This window comes from Dryobates pubescens, chromosome 11, assembly GCF_014839835.1.
Source record: "Dryobates pubescens isolate bDryPub1 chromosome 11, bDryPub1.pri, whole genome shotgun sequence".
Taxonomy (NCBI): domain Eukaryota; kingdom Metazoa; phylum Chordata; class Aves; order Piciformes; family Picidae; genus Dryobates; species Dryobates pubescens.
Genome location: NC_071622.1, coordinates 12179442 through 12192691, shown reverse-complemented (window position 1 = coordinate 12192691; position 13250 = coordinate 12179442). Strand labels below are relative to the sequence as shown.

General features: G+C 49.6%; 1 protein-coding gene across 1 annotated transcript in view; it reads right to left on the bottom strand.

Annotated features, from left to right (window-relative positions):
• Positions 1-13250, bottom strand: part of ASTN1 (astrotactin 1) — a 70019-nt gene that overhangs the window by 36534 nt on the left and 20235 nt on the right. Inside the window, exons 2-5 of the mRNA XM_009904079.2 lie at positions 6145-6332; positions 2087-2480; positions 613-759; positions 65-172 (exon numbers count right to left, since the gene is read on the bottom strand). Coding sequence (XP_009902381.2) covers positions 65-172; positions 613-759; positions 2087-2480; positions 6145-6332 — 837 coding nt within the window. The remainder of the gene's footprint in view (positions 1-64; positions 173-612; positions 760-2086; positions 2481-6144; positions 6333-13250) is intronic.

Here is a 13250-nt window from a genome sequence, read left to right as displayed (position 1 = left end):
AGACATGATGGCAAAAAGGCAAAAGGGACTACAGCTCGCTGCCCACCTCCACATCTGCACCCACCTCGGCTGCGCCTGCGGCTCCGTGAGGGGTCCGTGTAGAAGGTCAGCTGGGGATCCGTGTCTGCCTCCGTCCCCGAGTCCCCCTCAGGGTTGAGAAATGCTGAGCCAGCTGCAGAGGACACCAAGTGTGGTCACAGCAAGGCTGGCACCGTGCCACCCCAAGCCAACACATGCTACATTACCCCTTCAGGGCAAGCCTTGCCTTGAAGACCAGGAGCAGTGTCTGCTGGGTACAGCAGATACAGTACCTTCTCCCCTTCCCACCATGCACAGTCACACCTCCTGCCATGGCTCCCATTACACTGCATCTTTTCCCCGTGCCAGTAGGATGAAATATTTACTATGACCACCACCCTCTGCATCTTTGCAACCAACCAACCCAACATCACTTGCATCCTTGCAGGCACCAATTTGTCAGCTTCCCTCCACCCAAACCCTCTTTTCCATGATCTCGCCCAACGTTGGCCCTATTTCTCCATCCCAAGGGAGGGTGAGTTGACAGTGTGTGGGTGGGTGGAAGCCTAGAGCACCTCATCCATCCCCCCCTACCTCGTGCTTTGTTGTTGATGCGCTTGCGTTGGCTGCTGGAGGTGTGGGACAGCAGTGTGGCCTGCTGGTGGTTGGAATCCACAGGGCTGGTGGCAATGATGTTGTCCTTGTACTTGTTCATCAGGGACAGCTTGGCATTGTCACTCCCTGAGCAGGAAGAATTGAAGGCAAAGTCTTTCAGGGATAAGGAATTTTTTAAAAGGGAGATGAGACAAAGAGAGATTTCCCTGGGTCCATCACCAGCTTCTGCACAAGGCAACCAATGCATCCTCATTAACTCCTCAAAACTTGAAGGGGATCAGCAGCTCCTCCAAGCTAGCCAGAAGCTGAGATTTAACATTCAGCCTCTCAGCACTTCTGTATAGCCAGGTCTGGGGAACAAAAAAATCAAACCTGGAGAGCTTTAGGTGGCATGCCACAGCCTTCCCAAACCACGTCTCAGTTAAGAAGGCTCTAGACTGGTGGCTCAGTTGGCAATGTGGCAAATCAGCAAGGGTGTTACTAGCCTCAGAGAAGCCCTGCTGGTGATAAGACAGAGATAACTCTGAATGACACTGATGGTAAGTATGATTTTCCTGCTAAAACCCTCTGTTGATGAAGACATTGGAAATTCTGGGATATAGAAGGGAATTTTGGGGGTCACCATCAGGCAGCTGGGAGGGGAAACTATTCTGGTTCTCCATCAGGCCACAGGAATGATCATCCCTTCCCTTCAGATCTGCTCTCCACATTGTCCCAGCTATGTGTCATTCAGTGAGGACTGCTCTCAACTAGCTGCAAGGTCTCCCAGCAATGGAAACACCTTCAGAGTGCCACTGACATCTCACACACAATGAAAATCCAGAGAAACGGGGAAAGTGCTTGAGGGAATGTGCGTGGGAAAATGGAAAGAAGATGAGGTGGAAAAGATCTAGCTCAGTCCATGCTTGCTCTGGAGAATGTGTCTTATGAGGAGCAGCTGAGGAAACAGGTTGTTCAGCCTGGTGAAAAGGAGGCTGAGGGGAGACCTTCCAGCTCTCTACAACTATCCTCAAGTAATAAGTGATAGAACAAGAGGAAATGGCCTCAAGCTATGCTATGGGAGACTTAGGTTGGATATTAAAAGAAACCTCTCCACTGAGAGGGTTCTCTAACACTGGGACAGGCTATCCGGGGGGATGGTTGAATCAAAATCTCTGGAGGTGTTTAAAAGATGCAGAGATCATACACTTGTAGAACTGTTGAGGTTGGGAGAGACCTTTGAGGCAAAGTCCAACCACTCCCCTACAGCTCACAATCCCACCACTACCACTAAACCATGTCCCTAAGCACCACTTCCACATCTTTTAAAAGACCTCCAGGGCTGGTGGATCCCTGGAGGCGCAGTGCTGAGGGACATGGTTTTGCACCGGACTTGGTAGCGTTAAGTAAGGGTTGGACTCGACCATCTCAAGGGTCTTTCCCAACCGAAATGATTCTACGACTCTACGCCCACCTGGCGTGAGGTCCATGCTGGCCTTCTCGTTGCAGCCCTGCAGCGAGTCCAGGGTGCGGGTGACCTGGCTGGCGAAGTCCTCCCCTCCGTTCATGCACTCGCGCTGGAGGTGGTGCCGCAGGTCGGTGATGTCGTACTCGTAGCCGTCCAGGATGGGGGTCTCGCGGATGCTGAGCGTGCCGCTGGAGTTGTGGCCCTGCACGCGGGCGTTGCGCAGGCTCTCCCGCCCGTGGCCCCCGATCAGCACCGAGGGGATGTAGTGGATCTCGTTGGCCGCCTCGGCGCTGGCGCTCTTCTGGGGCTGCGGCACCCGGCGCCGCTTGCACCACCTCCGCCGGGTGTAGAGGATCATCACCAGGCAGAGGATGGAGAGCAGCAGGGCGATCATCCCTCCCTGCGGGCACAAACACGGGCAGGGCTCAGCTGGGGAGCAGTGCCAGTCATTCCCTGGGGATGCAAACATCTCAGGAATGCTCTGGGATGGCTGAAGTGAAGGCAATGGCCAGAGGAGCTTGGTCATGACAATAAGGGCATGATTTGTGCCCAAGGACACCAATGAAATCCTGGGGTGCATGAAGAAGAGTGTAGCCAGCAGGTAAAAGGATGTTCTCTTCCCCCTCTACTCTGTCCCAGTGAGACCACATCTGGAGTACAGTGTCCATGTCTGGGCTTGCCAGTTCAAGAGGGACAGGGATAGATGGGAGTGTCCAAGAGAGGCTATGAGGATGTTGGACTGGAGCATGTCTGATGGCAAAAGGCCGAGAGACCTGGGGCTGTTCAGAGGTGTCCTGTGTTGGGACAGGGCAATTGATACAAACTGGAACCCAGAAAGTTCCACCTCAATATGAGGAAAAACTTTCCTGTAAGAGTGACAGAGCCCTGGAGCAGGCTGCCCAGAGAGGTTGTGGAGTCTCCTTCCCTGAGACTTTCAAGACCCATCTAGATGCCTTCCTGTGTGACCTGCCCTAGGTGATCCTGCTTTGGCAGGGGATTTGGTCTAGATAACCCCCAGTAGTGCCTTCCAACCCCTACCATTCTGATTCTACAATAAGAAGGTGCTAGCACAAAGAGAGCCCAGTGCTGGCCAAGCACTCCCAGCTGAAGCCTGCCTCGAGGTGGACCAGCTTTGAAGTCACCAGTGAGGCATGAAAAAGCAGCATTTAAAGCAGAGTGTGGTTTGTTCCCCTTTCCCACAACACGCCTTTGAAAGCTGAGATCAGATTTATTCCAGGCAAACGCTCCTACGGGCAACTTCTCTTCTGACCCATTTCCAACCACTTTTACTGCTGTCACTCTTGATCTTGGGAGATTTTCCCAGGGTATCCTGCAGAACTTGCAGCACAGATTAAAAGAGATCAAGGCTCCAGACAGGCAGATGACTGAGGCATTGTTTTGGGAAGACCTCAAGGGGAAGAGACCAAAAAAAAAGCTCTTGCCTCTGAGGGGTGGACCATGAAACTGCACCTAAGCCTTGCCACCACCCCCCAAGGCCACCTTCCTGTGGAGGCTCACAGGCAGTGAGATGAAAGCATAAGATGGTTCTTTACACCCAGAAGATGGATTATTATTATTATTACTATTATTATATAAAATAATAATTAAAATAACAGTGCAGAGCCAGCTAAGAGCTCCAGGCCTATCCACAGCTCCAGCCCCCCTCTTTTCTATGCAATAGGTGATCTTGATAAAATAGAATAAAATAATAGCAATAATCTGCTCCATTAGGATAAAACATTAAGGGAATTACTGAATGAGAAGCAGGAGAAGCAGCTGGAAAAGAAGCTCTAATGGCCATTATGGTTTAACCTTCTTTCTTTCCCAGGATAATGGAGCTGCGATGCACCCTCACAGCCTCCTTCCAAACTTCCTTTAGAAACAAAGAAAGAAAACCCAAAGAAGCTCCAGTGACTGAGAAGGCAAGCAGCCCAGCAGAGGAGGAGGGGCTGGCTGGCAAGTGGCATCTCCCTGGACAGAAGACCTGGGGACTCCACCACCCCTGGAGGTGTGGTGCTGAGGGCCATGATTTAACACCAGAGTTGGTAGCGTTAGGGAATTGTTGGACTTGATGATCTTAAAGGTCCTTTCCAACTGAAACAATTCTATGATTCTATGATTAAATCAGAGAAGTCGAGGTAGACAAAGTCCACTGCTCTCCCCTTATCTACCCATCTGATCACACCATTACCAAAGGCTATCTGATTGGTCAACTATGATTTGCCCTTAGTGAATCCAAGCTGACCACTTCTGATAACCTTCATTTCCTCCACATGCTTAGAGATAACTTCCTGAATGAGCTCTTCCTTCACCTTGCCAGGGATGGAGGTGAGGCTGAGTGGCCTGTAAGTTCCTGTAAGAAGACTTCTTGTTCTTTTTGAAGATTCAAGTGACTGACCTTCCTCCAGACCTCAGTCACCTCTCCTGTTCCCCATGACCTTTCAAAGATGATGGATTCCCTGCACACCAGAGAGCGCTGGCATACACCTGTGCTGGTAAGTGAGGGAGACCAAGCTAGAAACTGAATCAGGTGGAGACCCAGGAGGATTGTGGCTGTGGGCTCTCAAAACAATTCATTATTTCATTGAAACTGAAATTTTTCTGCCATGATAGTCTGAGAGCTACAACTGTCCCTGAGGAAAAGCAGCCTGTGGCCACCTGAGCTTTCAAGAGGTACTGAAGGGAGGAGGAAAACCATTGCTGGAGTCCCCTCCACCCACTGCTCTTGGAGCATGTGAGGGCAGCACCTCAGACCCCTGGTTCCCCTCTGTGGGGGCACCCCCAACTTGACACTCAGGCAACTGCTATGAGAGGAGCCCTGCGCTGGACACCCCATGTGTGGCCAGCTGTCACGATGGATACCGACCTCACTCTCACTTCTCCTGGCAACCACACAGGGAAGAATGAAAATCAGCCTTGAAAGCGCCACGTGAGCTCAACTCCTGGCACAAAAGCCAAACTCTATTTGTCAGGGTGTAAGGATGCTGTTGGAGCTCAGCTGAGAGTGATGGAGGAAAGGGGGAGAGAGGGAGGACTTCATCTGTATTTACACATTTTGGCATGAGAGTAATGAGTTGCAGGCATCCTTCTCATCAGCTCGATAAGGCTTGTTCCAAGCACTCCTGTCTCAATCTTGGGATCAGAAGTACCCAAGAAGACCATGACCACAGTGGCAGAGCAGGGCCACCCTCTCCTGAGGTGGTGCTCCTGCAGAAGCAGCTGGAAACAGACAATAAACCCCAAGAAAATGGTGCAAAATGAGGTTTGGGGGTGAGCATTTTTTTTCTCCTTGAGACTAATCAAGCACAAATGATGGAGGAGAAACCTGGCCTGGGGTTGCAATTGGGAAGAGCTATCGAGGCTCTCATTAGGGCAGGCACCATTAAACAGCCTGTTTGCAGCCTTGGCAATGCATTGTCTCTGGCTAATTATCTTCCAGTGGCATAAAAACTGTCAGATTCTTCACATTTTCTCCAACATAACAAAAACAAAACAACCAACAAACCACAGATCCACCTCCAACGTGCAGATCTTGATCTCACCCTCCTTTCCCTCCCATCAAAACCTCATCCCAGCGTACTGGGGGGAGGAGAAGAGCTGTGCAGCCTCCGCACATGGGATGCTGCTGTTTGCTGCACGCTGAGAAAAGGTGACCATGGGGTTGCCATGCTGACAAAAGCGGTGGTGACAGTGCCCAGTGGCACCGTGACACCCGCTGCGTGCTAGAGCAGCAGGCGCCGAGCACCATCCAATGGCCAAAGGGCTCCTGACAAAGTCAACCTGAATTAACCTCAGGGATAAAGCAGTTGAGACCTTCAAAGCCCAGCACCTCCCTGGGGCACCCAAACACATTTGTAAAATGATGGAAACTAAGGGAGAGGTTTAAAGCAGCACCCTGCACATAGCATCATTCAGAGAGGTGCCCAGGGTATCTTAACCAGTCCTCAAAGGTTGGCCCAGTTCTCCATCCTAAGGTAGATGGGGGAACACATGGCTTTTTAAAAGCTCCTGTATTTCCTACAGGATTCTGGACACCTCCCTGGGGCTACCTTCCCATCACCTACCATGACAGAGATGTGGAGGATCCTCAGCTCCTCCTCTGCTGACTCGGTCTGGGGCTCGTCTGTGGGGTCGAAGCCGGGCAGGTTGGGTGCCCCATCTTGGTGGTGGATGTGGAAGAGCAATGTTCCATTCTCCAGCCACTGCTGCCGCCAGCGCACCAGTGGGATGTCATCCGTGTTGCCTGAGATCTCTGCAAAAGCAAAGATGGTCATGGGGGAAAGGCAGTGGAGAGGAGTGAAGAGGGACATCACCCTCTTCCAAAAAAATGGTTGGAGAAACCAAGGGGGACACACAGCAGGATACCTTCACTCACCTCCTGTCAGCACCACGGCTGGCTCCACCACCCCTGAAGGGCTGGAGTAAAATACAGATGTGGGCCCCTCCAAAAACCCAGATGTGGTGCAGGGGCAGAGAACTTACTGACAGAACCTCAGGGCCAGACCTAGGGAATGCAGCAGCATCTTTCCACCCTAATTTGGGTGGGTTTCACCCACGTGCTTCATGCTAAATGCGGCTCCAGATGTGGGGAGCAGAGGACACAGGACAGCTTCACAGTGGCACTAACAGGATCACTGGGACCATGTCACAAATGACTGCAGACAGAAAAGATTTCCCATCCTTTGTGAATGGAGAAACATGCCAGTGGCTGTGATGGCAGCTCTGGCTCTGACTGTGGTGCATTCAGAAGTTTGCCATTTTGAATCATTTCTTACAGCTCCCCACACACGGCTCAAGCCCTGAGATCTGTGGGGGTACCTGCACCATCTGCCCAAACATCCCAATTTTCCCCAAGTGACTTCCACTTCAGGGCTTGGGGGCAATGGGATGGATGGACAGAGCTCAGCCAAGGAGTGATGGCAGCAGAGGATACCCAAGCAGGAAAAGCAGGTGAGGGCAGGGACATGACACGCTGCAGGTCACTAAATACCAAAACCAACCAAATTCACCTGGCTGACTCCAGATTTCAGGCACATCCTATGGCTGGGTCTTAGCAAAAGGGAAGGAGACACCAGAACATTACTGGGAGAGATGGGCACTGCTTTAGCCATCTCCTCCATCTCAGACCACCTTGATCTCAGCCATCAGTTAAGCTTGCCATGTACCATTAGGGTTTTTTTCCCCCTGAAAATACACCTTTTAATTGCATTGTTGGGATACTCATGAAAAGCATGATGAGCTTCCCACTGAGATGCAGCTTTCCTTCCTGCCTCTACCCCATGGGAATGGTCCAGCCAGGATCTAGCCAGACCCATCCACTCCATCCCATTCATGTGTTTTGATGGTGATAGGGAAAAGCCTGGCTGGCTTTGCAAATCATCATCTTTATTTTGCTTGTTTCATGCTTCCTTCAAATGAAAACTGGAATTCAATTACGGAGCCGAAAAACAACATTTTAAATTTACTCTTAATTAATTTCATTAGGCTGCCTTAAGTGAGCTAGCTAGCTAGGAGGGAAGGGCAAGGGGGGAGTGAAAAAATATGCATTAGGAACCAGGTTCATCCTCCCAAACTGATTTGATTAATCAAAAGAAACGTTAGCTGCAGCGAGCGAACTGGGAGGCTGCTCCTGCTCAGCACAGGTCATGTTTCTGGAGGGAATCAATATATGGTGAGTGTCCCAAGCAGAGAGATGATGAGCTCTCCTCGGTGCCACTGGGAAGCAAAAACAAGAGGAGTCAACCCATCTAGGAAGCCAGAAGCAGCCAACCCACCTAGGAAGCCAGAAGCAGTCATCCCATCTAGGAAGCCAGAAGCACTTTGGAAATTCCCTCTAAGCACCAAGCTGCAAGTTTAGGCACAGAGATCCCCTTTGAAAAGCTGGTCAGGGTTTGAAAAAGCAACTCTCCTCCTTCTCCCACCTGGTCTTTATTCATGGGCTGAAAGGGGGGGAAACAAGCTTTCCTGCTTCTTCAGCTCCCCGTGGCTTCTCACCTTCACATGAACCAGCTCAAATGGAGGAAAATATTCTCCCTGCACCTGTCTGCTAACGTGAAATTAGGCGTAATTAAGGCAAGAGCTTTTATACACAACAGGAACTCCACATCCTGACATTTGGGAAAATGTAAATACCAGCATTTACTCCATTGTCAGGAGGGGAAAAAAAATAATAATAGATCCTAAGTAGATGACATTGTGACATTTCGAAAGCTGGTGTTAAAGATGTTTTCCCCCTGATCTGCCATATCACTGAGAAAGCAGCACCCTTCAGCTCATTAATAGTTGAGGAGAGCTCCTTGGTGGAAGTTATTTAAATGATTCATGGATTATAGTAAATTTAAGCCTTGAAATAGGTTGTCATAATTTCAAATTTATTTAAACAGTCTTATTTTTAAAGAGAAAAATGGATTTCAATTAAAAAAGAAGAAGAAGAAGGATTCTTGCTTTTAGAAGAGCACAAGCCAGTTGCAGAGCCCCAGCACGCTGTCCTCTTCCGCCAGCCATCACACCACGACCCTGCAGCTGTATCACACGCAAGTCAAAGGTGCTAGAAACAGAGGAAATCACCCCAGAAATCAACAAATGGCAAGCTGTGATCCCTTCATCACATTACAAGACAAGGCTGCTCAACTATACCTGCTCCTGCCCTGGCCAAAGGCTCTTGAGGCAACACCTGGATGAGTGAGCTTCATCCTTGGACCACCTGCTTTACTCCAGGGTCTTAGCAATCTGCCAGCTGCACTTATCCCACTCCATTTCTACTTAAAACAGTTATAAATACAAATGCTTTCCTGCACCTGTGAAGTTCACCTGGAGTTTGGGTCAAACAAGATCAAGATCAAGCTACCCTTTTGGATGGGTAGATTCCTTTTTGCTGGAGGTGGGTGGATTTATACCTGCTTCATTACTGATGATCCCAAGACATGACAAAGACCAAGACCAAGCTTCCTCCCTAGCACAGCATCTCTTTGCTCTTTCCCCTTCCAGTCCAATGCATTCCACTTCCAGCTTTGTCCTGCACTACAAGTAGATATCTGATCGCCTGGTGGGAGATGCTATAACAACCCATGTAGCCAACTGGGGCCATTTATCTAGATGGAGTTCAGCTTTGCCATGGGGTTGGCATGTGCCAATCCTGGCAGCCAGCTTATGCTGTGGGGCCAAAAGACACCAGAGAAGGTGGGTAAGTGGGCAGAAAAAAACAACTCCTCTAAAGAGCAGGGAGGGGAGAGGATAATTTCAAGTTCAAAGTTTGAAAGATATTGATGATAGGCCTGGTCTCTGCATGGCTTTCATTAAGGCCTTGGCCATGAAGCCATTAGCACCAGTATTAACTTCTTGCCCCTTCTGTTAAAAAATAGCCTGCCTGAGTCAGGGGTTAATAACAGTAGGAGACCACTAATTAGGCTATGCCTCATTCACCTGGTATCAAACGTGGCCCAGGTCCTTCATATCTACAGGAGCAGCAGCCTCCACAGACCTTGGCTGATGCTTTCAACATAACCGCCGCAGCTACTCCCCTCCCAGACCATCTGCGAGGGGAGGGAGGAGGGAAGAAAAGGTTGTAGAGGAGCAAACTGAGGAGAGGATGAAAGTCCAGATGAAGTTGCTGGTAGGTGGATTTATGCCTGCTTCATTACTGATCAACCCAAATAAGCTCATTTTCCTAGGGAGAGCTGTCCCACCTGAAGCAAACCTCGTGCTTCCTCTGCGTCTCACAACTTTGGGAGGCAACACCTTTGCATCTCCCACTTTTGAAAGGAAACACCTCCATCACAGCCCACTTCTGCACCTGAGCTGGTGCAACACTGAAACCATTGCCCCTGAGCTCAACATCAACATGGACCCATTCCCACACCCTTGTCTCCTTGCCAAGGCCCAGCACCATGGCACACAAGGAGAGCAGCTCTCCTCAAAAATGCACACAAGCATTTTGATGGGAAAAAAACCCAGCAAAACTATTTTCCTTCTCATTTGGAAGCATTTTGCACTAATAGACATCTCCAATTAGTCAAATGACCTCTGCCAGAGTCTATGCTGACCCATTGCATACAGCAGAGTGCAGGTTTCAACTCGGACTTGGATTTCCTCATTAACATTTAAACCTGGCTTATTTTCCATCCAGAACCTGGCTGTGCTTTTATTTCATTTCCCCATTAGCAAAGGTTTATGCTGCATGTTTAAACCTTGCACCTCCTTCAAAGGACTCTAACAAGGCTAAGCAAGCCCCGACCCTGCACTTCTCCAAGGGTCTCCAATGCCTGAAGCAGGACAGGAGACCTTCCCACCAGGAACCGCTCACACTTTCTGTTGGGTCCTCAGACCTATCAATCCAGATGTCAAGAAGCATGTCCTGACATTTAACTCGTTTTCACTTCCGAGGTTTTACTGACACATCTTTCATGGCATAATATTCTTGCTTTTATGGGCCCAGTTAAAAAAAATCACATCCATCACTGACTGTCTCTATTTTATTTCCCTTTTTTTTCCCCCCACCCTGTCTCCACTCTCCGGTAAGAAAACGAGCTCATTCTGTAGGTCATTCTGCCTTTCCGAGACACTCCAGCTCCTCCCTACCAGCAAACACGAACCTCACTTCAACTGTTTTATCTGTCACGTGGCAGAAGGCACCTGGGGCAACATGTCCAAAAGGCCCATAGACATGAGAGGATGTAATGCTCAACAAGGTTAAGTGTGGGGTCCTGTACCTGAGGAGGAGTAACTCCCTGCACCAGTACAGGTGAGGGGTTGACCTGCTGGAAAGCAGCTCTGTGGAGAAGGACCTCAAAGAGCCAGTGGACAACAAGTTTACTAGGAGCCAGCAATGAGCTCCTGTGACCAAGAAGGTCAATGGTATCCTAGGGTGCATTAAAAAAAAATGTGGCCAGCAGAAGATCAAGGGAGGTTCTCCTCCCCCTCTAATCTGGAGTGTTGTGCCCAGTTCTGGGCTGCCCAGTTAAAGAGAGACAACTACTGGGGAGAGTCCAGCAGAGGCTACTGAGATGCTGAGGGATTGGAGCATCTCAGTGAGGAGAAAAGGCTGAGAGACCTGGGGCTGTTTAGCCTGGAGAAGAGCAGCCTGAGAGGGAATATAATCAATGCTGATCAATAGCTAAAGGGTCCTCACCCTTCAGGATAGGGCCAGACTATTTTCAGTGGTGCCCAATGACAGGACAAGAGGCAATGGGCACAAACTGGAACCCAGAAAGTTCTATCTGAACAGAAGGAAAAGCATCTTTGCTGTGAGGGTGCTGGAGCCCAGGAGCAGGCTGCCCAGAGAGGTTGTGAAGTCTCCTCTGGAGAGATTCCACCTGGACATTGTGATCCTGGGCAACCTGCTGTGGGTGACCCTGCTTTAGCAGGGCAGGGTTGGACTAGGTGAGCGTCAGAGATCCCTTCCAACCATGATTGATTCTGTGATTCAAGGAAGAGGCACTGGCTGTGTCTGCAGGCACTCTCTGGCTAGGTCAGAGAGATCACCCCACCACGAGCTCTGCACCTGGGGCTGCTACACGTGAAGACATTAGCTGTCACAGCAAGGCTGACAGCTAACCAGGTTTCTCCTTGAAGTGCAGGGTGACTTTGCTTTTAGGAAGGTCAGCAAGGACTGAGATTTCCAAACTGTAGCCACGTTTTAGCCTTGAACTGGGATTGCTGTCCTGAATATGCCATAATCCTAATTTGTCCCTTTCTTTAAAAACAAACCCCTCCATCACTCCAGGAGTGACACTGTGCCACATGGGAGTGACATTCATTTGCAGAGTGAAGGACACTGATTCATCATGAATCAGTCTGAGCTGACCAGCTTTGCTCTGCAGCTCCTGACCTTACGACGTGCCATGCCCCAGTGCCCTGCTCTTCCCTGCAGACCCGAGGACGCGTCCAGCTGCACCTGTGTGATGACCTTTCCGAGGCTTCTTTCTCACCACATTTGTCATTTTTGACCCAAAACAAACCTGGGGAAAAGCCTGGCTACTGTGTGTGGCTGCCATGGGCAAGCTGGGACAGCTGCTGGTGTTTGATTTTCACTCCTGTTTTGTTAGTTTGGCCCCATCTACCATAATCATGAACTACAGAGGTGGGGCGGAGAGACAAAGCCACCTCCTGGACCAGCACTCAGGATACATTGTCATGTAAAGCCCCACACCATGACAGTGAGCAAAAGCAAAATAAAAGAGGACGTGTGACAGGAACATCTGAGATGCAAGGTTGATATTTAAAGCCCAGAATGGACCACATTTCTAGCTGACACCCAACCCTGCAATGCTACATCTTCCAGAGAGAAGCCCAGGTCTCCACAGAAAGAGCCCAAACGATGGAGAAGTTCCCAATCAGCCACGGAAAATTACTGCCCTGGCTAAATCACCTCCCAGCACATCAGTGAGATGGAGAGCATGAAACCTTCAGCCCAGATGGCACTCACCTATGAGCAGTGGAGGAGGATGGCTGATGGACTCCACCAACACAGCAGCTATCACTCAGAAAGGGTGATAAACCAGAGAACAACTTGGCAGAGGAGACCCCAATCTCTTAAAAAAGCTCTTTGCACATCACAGAAATTACAGACCAGTAAAACCTACTTCTGCTCTGGACAGTTTGTGGGAGGAACTGGTAAGTGCATGGGTAAATATGGGTCACACAGCACTGTAAGCCAGTAGATAAGGGGGATCCACTTTGATGCACTCATTTCAAAGAGCCCTTCTCAGAATCCACCCTCAAAGTTTCCCACAGCACCTTAAGTGGGGTTGGGATAAGAGGCAAAGTCCTCTTGATGCCCACCAGGTGGGGGTGGAAGAAGAGGTTGGTGCTCACAATGAAAGGAGGTTACCAAGAAGCCCCATGGAGATATTTGTCAGGACCTCGGCTGTTCAGGAACACTCTGCAAGAGGAAGCGAATGACAAAGTTGGTCACCGACGCTAAATTTAGTCTCCACAAAGCTAAATCTGCAAAGTGCTGGAAGGAAAAGTGGGCAAGGAAGTGGGCAGGTGAAATTCAGCTTTGGTAAAAGCGAGTTGATCTTGAATCCTACAAGTGGTATTCAGGTCAGCCATCTCGTAACAGAGAAGGCAATGCTTGGAAGGTTTGGAGGAGGGGTACAAGGAAGATGAGATTAGAATAGAATAGAATAGAATAGAATAGAATAGAATAGAATAGAATAGAATAGAATAG